Source organism: Equus przewalskii, chromosome 30 (assembly GCF_037783145.1).
Source record: "Equus przewalskii isolate Varuska chromosome 30, EquPr2, whole genome shotgun sequence".
NCBI lineage: Eukaryota > Metazoa > Chordata > Mammalia > Perissodactyla > Equidae > Equus > Equus przewalskii.
In genome coordinates, this window is record NC_091860.1 from 12,229,365 (window position 1) to 12,244,668 (window position 15,304).

The 15,304-nt window shown below is 37.4% G+C and overlaps 1 protein-coding gene and 1 long non-coding RNA gene across 9 annotated transcripts in view; one reads left to right on the forward strand and one right to left on the reverse strand.

Annotated features, from left to right (window-relative positions):
- The window catches only part of ARMC3 (armadillo repeat containing 3), a 92,548-nt gene that overhangs the window by 38,654 nt on the left and 38,590 nt on the right, over window positions 1–15,304 (reverse strand). For all 8 annotated transcript variants that reach the window (XM_070601884.1, XM_070601883.1, XM_070601878.1 and 5 more), the window contains 2 exons: window positions 7,662–7,814; window positions 7,447–7,552 (listed from right to left, as the gene is read on the reverse strand). In XM_070601884.1, the coding sequence (XP_070457985.1) occupies window positions 7,447–7,552; window positions 7,662–7,814 (259 nt within the window). The remainder of the gene's footprint in view (window positions 1–7,446; window positions 7,553–7,661; window positions 7,815–15,304) is intronic.
- LOC139080554 (uncharacterized) lies at window positions 400–4,021 on the forward strand. The gene is made up of 2 exons (XR_011535145.1): window positions 400–693; window positions 1,941–4,021. It is a non-coding gene; the product is annotated as an uncharacterized lncRNA (long non-coding RNA).

The following is a 15,304-nucleotide window of genomic DNA, read 5'->3' on the forward strand; positions in this document are numbered from 1 at the left end:
TGACTGCACCTTACAAAGGGACAGAGACCAACGGAAGCATCTATTGACACACATTTAGCAGTAGAATATGATCTCTCTAAAAGCCTCACAATGAAATGCTTTCCGGATCACAATCTTTTAATAACGTTTTATAATATTATTTTAGACACACTGGACAGTGTTTCAAATTAAATTAGTGTGCGTTTTGCTAAAATACAGAGCAATCCGTCTGTTACCTTTTCCCCTCCCCCATCTTCCTGCGAAACCGCCACTAGGGGTCAGTGTGAAGCCACGGTTCCCCTCACTGTTGGACGGGAAAATGGAACTGACAACATTTCCCTGCGGAAAAACCCTCGTGTAACAAAGACAATCACCGCACAACGTTAGCATTATTAACACCAACCAATACATTGAGTCTATACCGTGAGTTTGCATTTTTCATGAGACTGCATTTTAATTTTGTAAATTACCGTGGATTATTTCTACGGCCAATGTTTCTTTAATAAAAAAGTATTCTAAGTGACGAGGTTACTTATTCTAACTGAACCTGTGCGTCTTGGCCAAGAAGTATGATCAAGATCAGACGCTAAAATTTATTTTTCGAAGGGTGATAAGACACATCTCTAGCCATCTCAGAGGTGAATACCCCATCTCTTTCTATAATGGAATGGAGAGAAGGGAAAGAAACTTGCGGTATTTTGCCAACTTTGAGAGGTGGGTTTTTTTTCCTTCAAAGTGACTGTGATCATTTGCGGCGTACAGCCTTCAGTGCACAGTAAAATATAGGCAATTCTAAAGAATAGCATTAGTCCATACTTAGGTCTACAGAGTAAAAGACATGGTAAAAATAAGTATACAAATATCTTACCCTCCCCCAACTCTATTTAATGGGGTGGGAGTGGGAGGAAAAAATAGCCTTGAAAAGTGTTTTCTGTTTACACTAGAGAGATTTAACATTCTAAGAAGTCACTTACGGTCAGGCCCTCCCCTGACAGTACTGAAATGACTGACAGAGTTGTGTCACTGTGGATAAATGAAGCATTGCCTTTTCTTGAAATATTCTACAAAGTTCCCTAGGTGGCATACCTTTTAAGCATCTTCTCTACAAATTCCATGGCTTTCTTAGACATGGGCCTCCATGAATAATTCTACTAGCTATTAAAATGATTCAGTCAATGCTTTATTTCTTTGTTAGTGAAGAGAAATATTAATACTGATAATACAAAATGACAGGTCATTCATAAATAATGAGGATGTTCAAAAGTTCCCAACGTACTCAAATATACATCCATATAATCTGGGAGCATTCTGTCTCTTTTTGGAGTCCCTTTGGGGTGTACTCCTTACTCAAATCCTCATTTTCTTTGCTGTGGTCCCAACCATAGGTCACACAACAGTAGGAAAGTCCCTAGAGAAGAGCTCTTTGTCTCTGATATTGTGGAGGCCAGCAATGGCCCAGCAATCAATCAAATTTTTTCCTTAAGTAACCACTATATGTGCTGCCATTTAGAACTTTCTTGAGTTACTGCTGTTGTGAGAAGTCAAGAAAGGATATAAAAAATAAAAAGGAAATGGAGATAATAAGATTTAAGAATCAGTGTGTTTACACATAGAGATTTGAGTATGTATTTTCTATAGCAAAACCACAGTTTTTACTTCCTTATCTATAGGCATTAAAAATAATTGTAGTTACTACTCTTTGTATTTTTATTTTGTTCGTTGTGTTTTATTTCCTAAAATAATTGTACCTTTTGAAAAATATCTAGTCAACAATCGTACTATTTTCTAATCTTTTCATAGTTTACCAATAGCCAAAATTTTAGTTAATGTTGGCAAACAGAAATGAAAAACATTAAACCTTTTCATTCTTGGGATAACTTAAAAACTTTAATTCTGATCAGGTCCAACAGATGGCAGTGATGCTATAAATTAATAGCTTAATATACTCTTATAATATGTAGGATCTGCTCCACAGAAGAATGTCAGCCAAGAATAATTCTTCAGTACTGGCATAAACAGTGTAAAACTTTGAAACGACTAATTGGACAGAAGAGTACAAGGTAAATATAACAAGAAATTCTGCCAAAAATTGTATTTTCTATTTCAAAAATTAACAACTTTCTCCTTGCCAAAAAGTATTACAAAATGAGAATTGTCAAAAACATTAGTAGTGAACCAAGAAAGGATGGATAACAGTGTCCGAATTAACTAAATGGGGTACACTTTTATATAAAATTCATTATTGCTTCTTGGTTCCATTTTTATCTATTTCTTTCCATGGGGGTTGCTTTACCTTCTCACTTCTTACGTATTCACTTAAAAAATGATTTTACTTTTCTTTCTCCTATTAGCACCTTAAATAAGTGAATCTCACTGTTCTTATCCTCTTTTCCTATACCTTCAAATAGTTACTTTTATTCTTATTCACTGCCTTTTCAGGTTTTTATCCCTTTAAATCACCTTTATTCTGCAGATAATAAAGAATAAAAAGTATGAATAGAAGACTCTTACAGGTAAGTCTCCACTGTTGCTTCTGTGATCCAAATTATGCAAAAACAAACAAACAGAACAGTACAGATCACTTTCTGTTTTATGTTCTCGGCGTTGGTTGACAGACCTTCTGTTTTTCACTGTCCTCCTTTTGGTTGTATTTTTGGTCTAAGCCCATTTCCCCTGAATGCCTACTATGGGATGGGCACTATCCTGGATGCTTGGTGTGTTACCAGTGAATTACACAAACAGAGGGGCTCCCTTCACGGGTGCTAGTCAGAGGGAGGGCCAGAAAATAAATCATAAACATAATGAGTGAGTTATGTAGTATGTTCGAAAATAATAAGCGCTATGAAAAAGGGCAGCAGGGAAGGGAGAATACGTGTGGGGGCTGCAACTCTAAACTCTGCAGTCTTGCTAGGCTTCCTGGAGGTGACATTTGAGCAGACTTGAAGGGGGTGAGGGAGCCAGCAGCGGGCATTCTGGGACAGAACAACATTCCACGCAGAGAGGATGGGCAAAATACTTACTGGAAGTTGACCGAATGTACTTCCAGAACATACTCTATGACCTACTCTTCATCATTTTACTCCCCAACACTGGCTTATTTGTAAGTAAAGGGATTAGTGTTTGTTAGATTGTTTTCTAAACTACAGTCTCATTTATCCATAGCTCACATACCTGGAAACTTCATATATCCAGAATATATATGAGAACTCTCCAAAAAAGAGAAAAGAAATGGCCTCTGAGGACCAAAACACCATTTAGAGAAGGAGCCTCAGGCCCCACTTATGGCTTTTATATAAAATTTGATAAAGCTTGATTACCTGGTACCCAAGCTTTGAACTGACTGAAAGGAAGGGGTTTGAAGAGGACTTCAACAGGATGGCCCTGCCAATCCGATCTATGGCCAGCAGTGAAAATTAATACTGACAGCCTGCCAGCGAGGAGTCCATGAAATGCATCACTCCCAAAGGCACTGTGCCCTGAGGCTGTACTCGGAGCTCGGGGAGAGCACCCGCCTCCCTGCGGGGTCCTGACAGCTCCACCGTAGAGTGTATGATGCCACTCACTCCAAATGGGAACCATAATACACCCCCCCCAAAGTTCAATAACAGTATGATCGGTTTCACAAGGTTACGAGGGAAGGATTTTAGAAGATTTTAATTCAAACTCATTACAAATTTTTTTTTTTTAGGTGAGGAGGAGATTGTCACTGAGCTCACATCTGTGTCCATCTTCCTCTATTTTGGATGTGGGACACCGCCACAGCATGGCTTGATCAGCAGTATGAGGGTTCACGCCCGGGATCCCAACCTGCAAACCCCAGGCCACCAAAGTGGAGTGCGCAAACTTAACCACTATGCCACCAGGCCAATCCTCAAACTCATTACACATTTAAAAAAGCTTTGTTGATTAAAGAAGTAAATTTTCAAACATCTAGAAAACTTGAGTGTCAAGGAAGCCTTGTTCACAGAGAATACTATTAGGTAAGATCTTTTGGTACCAATTAAAGTGATATTTATAATTAAAGTTGAAAATCTTCCACAAAGGGGTATGGATGGTCTGGCTATTTATTTATCATTGCCACCAAAATTGCTCATCATCTTACTATTTTATTACATATGAGCATGTTTTCTTTTGTAAGAAAGCAAGACGTGAAAATTTGAATTCAGGTATTTTAGATTACAAATTATTTTACATGCATTATAAAATTCTATTTTTAGATTAGAAAAGTACTTAATTTTAAAAAGTATTTGTCATTTTTACAAAGAGTCACCACAAAGTATGTTTCTCCTTTTGGGTTGATTTTTTCCTTTAACTTAGAAAATTTTAATTTACCCACAACTTTCCAGGCAAAAATACGTTACATAATGGAAATTACGCTAGCATTTCATGTTATCAACACACCAATGAATACTCAGTTCATGAAACGAGCTTCCAACATCAGAAGGTACCCTGAGTTTACAAATTAGAAATCATCTGGCCACATCAAGATACGGCTATAAGAGAAAGGTTACATTTTAACAAACAGAATTAGTATTCACAGTGCTTAACTATATTTTAGCTTAATTAGGACTAGCAATTATCAAGTATCCAAACATCTACCAAATGCACCTGGAACACATTATCTCTGGGTTTTTGCCTTCTTCCTTACTACTTAGGTGTGGCGGAAAAGCAGCTTTCAACTCTTTCTAACCCCCCACTCCAGCCACCCCAGCAGCAGAGCCAGGACTCAGCCCAGGTCCTATAGCCCTTTGCTAGGAAAGGTGATGGAATGGACCACTTCCAAAAAGTGATGCTGGAAACACTCACCAATGCCGAGTTTAAGCTAATGATTTTTTAAAGACAATCTGAGTAGAAAATATTTTTTTATTAAAAATAAGCATTCACCTTTGTTTTCTCTTCTGCTGTGGTTAACTTCAGTAGTTAACACTTTAGGAGCCTTACCAGAAGGATGGACAACATGGCTTATTTGTTTTCATTCCTTTTGATTGACTATAGAATCTTTTTCAACTCCAGTCATCAGCGTTTGGCACAAACATGTCAAATCTGACTCCATTTCCTCCTTAAAAGCATTTATTTTCACATCTTTTTGCTCATAAAGTCCAAAGTAAAAACTGTATAGACCTCAAAGGACATCTATAAAACCAATTTCATTCATGTCCCATTTCCGTAACCAAACACAAATTGAAAAAAAAAAAATCAGAATGGACAGTATATAATACGCTAAAGAAATGACAGCAGTTAAAAATTTATGAAAATAAAATTAACCTACAAAAATAAAGTTGATTGTCATGGAGGAAATGTCAGGCATCATTTAGTCCTAATTGACTTTTCTGTGCTCACAAAATGAAACTGCAGAGTCAGATGACAAAAATCTGTGAAACAGATAATTGAAAGAGAAAATCTGAAGGCAGTGTTCTCTAGAACTACTTACCATCCTAATTTTCTATGTTTACTTAAAATTGTGAAATGATATAAGCCAGGTAAACTCACATCAAATCAAGACATTTATACACTCTGGAGGTCTGTTAAAGTATTCCAGATAATATGTACATCTAAAGGCACTGGGTGTGGAAGTGTTTTAGTGTCACAGATAAGATTTTTGCACTGGCATGACTATCTGGAAAAATCACCAAATATGCTATTTTCAAATTGCTACTTACTGGGACTCAATACTCTAGAAATTTGTGTGCTTCCATACCAGATGATGATGACCCCGAATTTAGGAAATTACCATGTCAAAGATCGTATCTATTAAAGGAACACAATTTGGCTTTGATGCTTATGCATCTCGGCTATATTTTTATTGGGCGTTGTTAGATTTTTAGTCACTTCATTAAAATATTTGTGTGGGAGTAGAGAAAGGGAAAGAACGGGTAAGAAATGGCTTAAGAATATGATGGGGGTGGAGGCAGATTTATTTCAAGTTAGAAAAGGGTAATTTTAGCCACAATGCCATAAAACAATAACATACCAAAGTTAATAACTAACGTATTGTGATGGTTAATTTTATGTGTCAACTTGACCGGGCTAAGGGATGCCCAGATAGCTGGCAAAATACTATTTTTGAGTGTCTGTGAGGGTGTTTCTGGAAGCAATTAGCATTTGAATCAGTAGACTGAATAAAGATCGCCCTCACAAATGTGGGTGGGCATCATCCAATCCACTGAGGGCACAAATAGAACAAAAAAGGAGCAAAAAGGGCCACTTAGCTTACAGCTGGAGCTGGGACAACCATCTTCTCTTGGACATCAGCACTCCTGGTTTTCAGGCCCTCTGACTCAGACTGAATTACAACACCATTGCTCCTGGTTCTCCAGATTGAAGATGGCAGATCATGGGACTTCTCAGCCTTCATAATCACAGGAGCCAAGTCCTCTAATAAATCTCCTCATACATTTCTCCGATTGGTTCTGTTTTTCTAGAGAACCCTGACTAATTCTCATACGAAATATAGGGAGAGTAAATAACTATTCCATTTATGAAAGTTGCCTTCAAGAAGTTCTTACTGTTTTATAAGGCAACCTTATCTTCTGTAGGGGAAATAACACAGACTTCGGAGACCAACAGACGTGGCTTTAATTTCCTAAAAGTGGCTATTTTAATAAATGTATGTTCCCACGAAAATGAAGTAACCTGGCAGAGTCTCAGTTTCCTCATTAGTTGATGGATTATCTTGATAATTAAATTTTTAAAAGAATGTAACCCACATGCCACAGTGCTTGGAATACAGAAGGCATTCCTTTTCAACCTTTCTTCAAAGTATTTACCCATGATATGTTGTTTTAAATTTATTTCTTTTTTCTTTCTTCTTTTTTTTTTTTTTTTTTGAGGAAGATTAGCCCTGAGCTAACTTCTGCCAATCCTCCTCTTTTTGCTGAGGAAGACTGGCCCTGAGCTAACATTTGTGCCCATCTTCCTCGACTTTATATTTGGGATGCCTACCACAGCATGGCTTGCCAAGTGGTGCCATGTCTGCACCCGGGATCTGAATCAGTGAACCCCGGGCCACCGAGAAGCAGAACGTGCAAACTTAACCACTGCGCCACCAGGCCAGCCCCTAAATTTATTTTTTAAATGTTTTTAGATTTACCTAATGTTTATGTCCTCTTAAAATAGAGCTTTAAAATTTTTTTCCAGATTTATCAAATGTTTCTATAATGTCATCTTTAATATTTCCATCATTATCCAGTTTGATTTGTACTGGAACCTTCCACAAGAGTTAGCCTGTTGTCTGAATCCAACGGTCCACACGTTTTCCCAAGAAGCCCAGATAGAGTCAAGATTTTGTAATATCTTTGGAAAACCGGCCTATCTGATGACTTTTATTTCCATGGAGTTCCTAAGGAATAACCTGAGCTATGGAATGAATATGTAAACTGCCTTGAAAGCCAAAAGATTAAAATGAGAGCATCTCGGACGTTAGCTCTCCCATAACAGGCCGCGCCGAGTGAGTCCTTTTGTACTTACTTTGCATTCGCAGGATTACAAGTGGTCAGATTGGCCAGGGCGAGGGCGGCAGCCTCTCTGACCTCTTCGTTGTCACTTTTTAGCAACTGAATTAACTGTGGGATCCCTACACAAAAAGGAAAGGTGAAAATGTGACTTTACAAACATCCGCGTAAACTAGAGAAGGTGGCAGGTAACCCAAAAAGGTTCAAGCCGGTTTCCCGCGCTCAGCTTACCCTGATTGTTGAAGAACTCTTTGCTGCCGGCATTCTCAGACATGGCCGAAATGGCCTGGGAGGCAGCAATTTTAGTTCCATCGCTCTCGGAACCCAAAAGGGCTACAAGGCATTTTTCAACTTCTTGTTCGTGAAAAAGTTTTCTATTTTCAGCTTTCATAAACCAAAAGGGGAAAAAAAAAATCAGAATTTGGCTGCAAAAACTGTGCAAGTATAATTACTTCCGCATCCAAAATGTGATAGGTTTTCAAACTATTTGCTAGCTTTAGTCAAGAGTCTGAACTAAACAAAAAATATACCTATTTAACCTTTAGAACACGGTGATTATGCAAAATGAATTATGGATATTGCTTTTTTTCCCTTTCCCCTTATATGATATCAACACTATGGCAAAGAAAATTCTATAACGAGAAAGAGGCAAGTTTCAGATTTAGCAGGAACTTATTTAATACCAGTCACATGCCTGGCATGGTTCTGTATTTACACATGCTATCTTCTCACTAAGGACAAAAACCTATTTATTTGATGTTTATTTTAAATACAAAACCCAATATTTAAAGAACTAAAATGTACAAACTGGTGAACTTGATGCTCAAGAGAAGAGGAGAAAGTGAAAAATGAGTAATGAAATATGCTCCCAAGTCTTAAGGAATTTATAATGGTATCCAAAAAATCATGATCATCTTTTCTCTTAAGTTATAATACATGCTGACATAGCAAAAATTAAAAGAATTATTTAATTGCTAATTCACCATAATCTAAACATACATTAATACAGTTTTCTTTATTTGAAAACATATAAAGTTATGACTCTAAGTAGCATGATATTCACCTCATTTATAAAACAGTAAATTAAAAACCAAAGTATTTTTAATGTTCTTTTTGTTCCCTATTTTTTTCTCTTGATTTCGTTTGATTTTTTTATTAAATGGCAATCTCATAGTAATACTAAAGCAAATACTACATTAAACTAAATTAGAACATTAAAACTAATTTTTTTATTTCGTATTCTATAGTTAGTTCTAAATAAGTTACTATTTACTAAAAGCATGTACTAGAAAAAAAATATATTAAACCAACCTCAGTTTTAATGCCATAAGGGGTACCAGACACTAGTTTGAACAGAAATAACTTACAAATAATTCTTTTATTTATAGTTCCTTCAAAAAACTTTGTCATAGGTTTGCTTCTCCATTAATTAACCTTTATAAAGTCAATTTACATGATTAAAATAGAAGGATGTGTGATATATGCTCTTAGGATGTTGACATATAAGAGAAGAATATTCCTTTAGAGTAAAAATCTCTGCAAAAATGATGATGTTAATTTAGATTACATCTACATGTGGAATTAATTCATTACTTGAATATATTTTAATTAACTTTTTTCCAGAAATAGCTTCAGAAATCATAGTGACTAGGGTTCCATTTTACAGTTAATATGTGATTTCTGTCTTCTTTCAACAACGATTTTTTAAAATCGCCCCCTTTCCCAGAACCAGTGTCACATTCAGGAGTCACCATGTTTGCAAATACTTCTTTGGCCTGCTACACAGATGTGTGCCAAGCAATCTGGCCATTAACTGGCACATCAAAGTTCATAACACTTCTGTTCATTCATCTCAAACCGATCATGAACCATGTCCTGTAACCCTATCATTTTAATCTCTTGCTCTTTTCATATAAAATTAGAATTCAGGCAGGCCATAAGTGTTTCATAAAAAAGCTGCAATTGATACTTAGATTTCAAGAATGTGGCTCCTAAAATATTTTAAAATATATGTAGTTTTCCCTAAATAAATAAGATCAGAAGTCATTCTAGAGTCTCTGACCTAAAAGTTTAGATGGATAAGAAAGACTTCCCTGATGGCTCTAAATGAGCTTTCCTAACACAACACTCTGAGCATGGATTCTATCAGGAAAACTGGCCAAAAGAGTTAATTTGAAGAGACTGACTTTGGAGTGTGTAATTGTGGCATTCAAAAAACAGTATACATGCCATTATTGGAAAGATTTTTAAAACTATTTAGGGACTGTGAGCAGTTGGTTTCTCAACAGAGTGTTCTGAAAATTCAGCTCTGTTCACCAAACCTCCACAGTGCTGAGCGCAGCACAGCTGTAATGGATTTCAAAGATGAATTAACACGTTCACCACGTATCTGCACCGAATTGCTACACGGAGAAGTATTTATGTTTTAATTATGCAGATAATAAAGACGGTGTGGTAATTATGCTACTAAGAGAGTAATGTCCTTTAAAAATAACGTTTGTTGAGTATCATTCAAATAAAAAGCATGAGGTTTTGTAACTGAAAATAAATCTGTAGGTAATGATGCTTTTCTTCACCATTCTCAGAAGTTGCCACTGTGCCACCCTTGCTCCTGCTGAGATGTTAATGCCAGTTCATAAACCTCATGGCAACACGGTAATTAACACCTTCCTCTTCCTGGTGCCAGGTCAAAGGCATACCGACTCAGCTTTCCATGGTAGAGATGCATGTTAACACTTCACTCAGTGAACAAAACTTAAAAACCGCGTATTATGTGTTTCTGTGATTCAACTGTGTTTTTGACATGCAATGACTATGCATTACCTAGCCTACAGAAATTTTTTTGACGATAATGGAAAGTAAAAAGAAAATGTTATAAATGAATACTAATGGTTACATTGTTCTTTATTTTTTTAAGATTTTATTTTTCCTTTTTTCTCCCCAAAGCCCCCCAGTACATAGTTGTGTATTGTTAGTAGTGGGTCCTTCTAGTTGTGGCATGTGAGCTGCCACCCCAGGGTGGCCCAATGAGCAGTGCCATGTCCATGCCCAGGATCCAAACTGGCGAAACCCCAGGCTGCCAAAGCAGAGCATGTGAGCTTAACCATTTGGCCACGGGGCCGGCCACCTACATTGTTCTTAATAACAATATAAGGAGTAATATTTGTTAAAACCTACTTATGCAGTTTTCTAATTGTGGAAAATTATTTTAAAACTTCTTCATGATTATTTACTTTCTTTCCCTTTTTTTTTTTTTTGTGAGGAGTTTGGCCCTGAGCTAACATCTGTTGCCAATCTTCCTCTTTGCCCAAGGAAGATTGTTGCTGAGCTAACATCTGTGCCAATTTTTATTTCTTGTATGTGGGACACCACCACAGCCTGGCTTGATGAGCAGTGTCTAAGTTCGTGCCCAGGATCCAAACCTGTGAACCCTGGGCTGCTGAAGCAGAGCATGCAAATCCAACCACTATGCCACCAGGCTCGCCCCATGATTATTTACTTTCAATACAGAAATATTAAGAGATAACTTTGTTAATCCTCATTAAGTTTGTAGAGTTTATAACTGTTACTAACATAAAGTCAGGCATGTCTAATGTAAAATCTGGTAGATAGAAGTCAAGGCAGGCAACAGTTGATATAGAAAGGAGTTGACAAGAAATATACATAGGATCTGAAAAGAAGGCAGAGTTTAGAATGGAGCCAGGGAGGATCTGGCTAGGCAAATAGCATTAGGAGGTAAATAAGTCACCAAAATAGAAGAGAATAATCAGGTAAATGAGGAAGATGCCAATTTATCCTCTGGCACTGGCTCTAGGGAACAGGATGTTGTTTCTGTTCTAATATTGTATTCTGGACGGAAGTGGGCGATTCCGCCCACAAATGTTGTGGCTAAGGCAGTTCAGAGTTGTTAGGGGAATTCTGCTTCTGGATGAATTTGGAATGGAGAGAGGTTCTCAAAGCCGTGTCCTTCCAATCAGGAGAGGGTTCGCTCTTGGGGATGTATTGGGATATGTAGACAGCGAGAAAGCTTGGATCTTTGTGGAATCATTTCTCTTTCTAGAGACTCCAAAGACCAAGCTTCCAGACTAGAGAGCTCCTAGGCTAAGAAAACTAAACCATCTCTGCACTCGTTGGACTTGAAGCCTCATTTGATGTACTTTTCCAGTGTTTGTTCAGTTACCAAACGTGGAAACAACTTAGAAAGGAAGGAGACTGTGCCAGAAAGGATAGAGGAAGGCTATCCTTCCTCTATCTAATTTCTTGAATTAGAAATGCAAGCTTTTACAGTAATAGCTGAAACCTGCCGGGCAATGGTGAAGGATCTCCACTGTAACACAGATGGGCAGTTGGTTGAGTTACGTTAGGGCAGATGTAAATCTCTTCCCACCTGGAAAATGGAGTTCTGCTAAGCAACGGAAGCTAACTTTTTGTGCTATGCTTGCTTGGTATTCCATAGTAGCAGGGTCAGCCTACCTTAGTCCAAGCATTAATTTAGCATAGTAGGGATAGATGAAGGCTATGGTGGGAGGAAACTGATAGCGTCTTTAAAGCAGAGCGGGCTACACTCGGTTAAAGCATGAGAAAGTACATTCTGAAATTTCTTACAGGCAGAAAGAAAAACCAGTTATTTTATTGACACCTCAAAAAGCAATAAAATTAGAAAATTTGATTTTCCCTCTACGCCCAGGTATCTGTAGAACAAAAATACCAATAGATCAAAACAGGATTTCCAAAATCAGAATCCTAAGACCTAGACTAAGAACCTAAACCAGAGCAAATGTATACAAAATTATAGCGTAAGGTATATGCTCAAGAGCACTATGGAGAGATTCTGAGCAAGATCCAGTTGACAACCAATGGCCATATGATTGTATGAAACAGAAGAATCTCTGATTCCAAGCTGGGGCATCTGGACTTGATCCTGTTCGTCCTAGTCCAAGAGATAGTAACTTGGGGTCCATGGATCCAGAAGGCATAGATGGGCTTCAGGCAGTCCAAGACTCCCTGAAATTATATGAAGAATGTTGTGCATATGCACATTTAGGAGGGGGTACTCTTTCATCAGATTTTCAAAGAAATTCAAGACTCCTCAAAACTTGAGTTTGGGCAACGTAGCTGGATGCGCTTGGAAGTGATCAGAAATACAGGCAGGAATTCAGAGACAGGTCATAGGTAGATACAGGTTTGAGATTCATAAGCAAATAAGGAGTCAGCTGAAACAGTCATAAGTGAGACCACTCAGGGAGACTGAAATAAGAACAAGACAGAAGGTGGGAAGGCGGGTTTAATATTGAAATGACAGGCAGAGGAGAGGAAGCTGGTGAAGGCAACCAAGTTGGTGTGGTGATTAAGATAATAATCAGAGGGGAGGGATGTTATGGAAATCAAGGGCTAGAAGAGTTTTAAGGAGGAGGGGGCAGTCAACAGAGTGAAAGGCACAGAGAGATCAAGTAAAGCACAGGCTGAAAATGCGTCTGTGGGAGTTAGGATCTGGGAGGTCAAAGTCAAATTCTCCAAGGACTGTTCTGGCAGAACGGTGGAAACAGAAGTCGCGTGCCGTAGGTTAAGGGATAGAGATAAGATGAAGAGGTAGGGTTATTTAAAGTTGACTAGTCTTCCAAGGAGGCTGAGTGTAAAGAAAAGGAGAAAAAGAGGGCCACGGGGCAGGGACAAGAGAGGAAGAAACAAATCCCATAAGCTACCCCGGGTGAGTGAACAACCGTGGGCTCTGCAGAATGCTCCAAACTTCTATCAGCTTCCTCCTCTATAACCAGTGGACGGGGAGGAAATAGCATGTTAGGGTTGCAACATCACATTGGAGGGAAGCCCCATCATCATCCAAAACTGGGCTGAAGGATTCCATTGCCATCTCAGTCGATGGGGAAAATAGGCAAAGGGCACCCTGTGAGCCTCATCTGTTCATTTAAACCAGGCCTAGACAGAGCACTTCTCCTTCCATGATGAACAAAACATTAAAACCAAAAGCATGAAAGAGTGTGTAACAGGTACAGAAGAAAGAGAACGGAGATGGTCTAAAAACAATAAATATTCCTGGGGAAAAATATTAAATAAAACAAAAATAATCAAAAGTATAATATAAGTTAGGAAAAATAAACAAAACATGATTCTACAGTTCAAGACTTCACTATGTTATAGGCAGAGAGAGAGTCTCAGACATTATTTTGGGAAAATTTTTGAACTCTTAGGATAAAGGATTCTACCCAAATAGAAAAAGAAACACCTTATATACAAAAGAATGGAAATCAGGCTATCCTTAGACTCAGACTCAACAAAAGCAACAATGATAGTAACTTGAGGAGAAACTGCAATGATGAGAATTCCAAACCCAGCTAAACCGTCATATACGTTTGAAGGCAACAAATATTCAAAGGTCAGGTCTTGAAAAATACACTACTATTGACTATCTCTGAATAAAAAAAAAATTTTTAACTCAAAAATATACTCTGGTTAATTAAGAAATGAATCGAAACTAAAATCTGAAGAATGGGTACGTTTTATTATGAGAAATTCACAAAGTACACTGAAACAGACCCAATATGTACATAATGCTAAAGGGCAAATGTGGATGAAATTGAATGTAATGGCAAAGTGATTCTTAACAGGGAGAGATTTATGTAGATTTCAGAGAGGAGACTCTGTAACCCCTATGAAATTTACAAACATCAGGGAGGGGAAGAGTTACGGAAGCAAAAGTGTTAAATATCTTAACTATAGTAACTTTATCTTTAAAATAACCATTTTAAACTGTTTTTCAAATCTATATAACGAAGAGAAAGAAAGAAAACAAAGAGACAGCACAGAAAAATGAAAAGTAGAAAGCATAAACATGATGTCAGAAAGAAAGTCTAATAGTGGCAAAGATAAATCTAAATATTCTGTCGCCTTGCCTTCAGATCTAGTGACAGTGAAGCTTTCACAATATTGCTCATCTGTGGGAACTTCACCACCTTGTTTGTTCCCTTTTATATTTCTGAAAGTTGTGTCTTTATTTAAATCATCTGGAATTTACAGAGCTGTTTTCTGCCAAGACCATGTTTGATAATACATGGCAATCTTAATATCAAATTAGAATTTTATAGAGTTTAAAAAATCAGAAGTGGATATAAAGCAATATTAAATAAAGCAAAGTTAGCTAATATAAAATTACAAGAGAAAATCAACAGAAATAACATAGTGGGAAACTTTTAACATACCACTCTTCATCTGTGATAGATCAAAGTAGATAAAAAATAAGGACAAAAAGAACTGTACAATATAATTTATAAAGCTGAACTAAAAGACAAATATCAAACTTTACATTCTACAGGATATATATCTTTTTGTCTGGTCAACAAATATTTATTCACTTATCTCATTCATTGTTTTTCTAGAATAATGCCTTGCATATAGCATGCATACAATAAATATTTGTTAAGCATTAAGCAAAGAGTACACCTTTTCAAGATTTCATGGAACACTTGTACACATTGATTATATACTAGGCTTTGGTGAAAATGTATTACCATCCTTGAAGCAAATTTTGCATTTTTTAAACTACAAATCAAAAATATTAGAATTAAAAACTAAAGACTTTGTGGGGCCGGCCCGGTGGCACAGTGGTTAAATTTGCATGCTCTGCTTCTGTGGCCCGGGGTTCGCTGGTTCGGATCCCGGGTGTGGACCTGTGCACCACTCGTGAAGTTGTGCTGTGGCAGGTGTCCCACATATAAAATAGAGGAAGATGGGCACAGATGTTAGCTCAGGGCTAATCTTCCTCAAAAAGAAAGAAAGAAAGAAAGAAAAACAACAAAATAAAATAAAATGAAAGACTTTGAGCTCGGAGTCCTCACTGAGAAATGGGATCTGGGATCCAC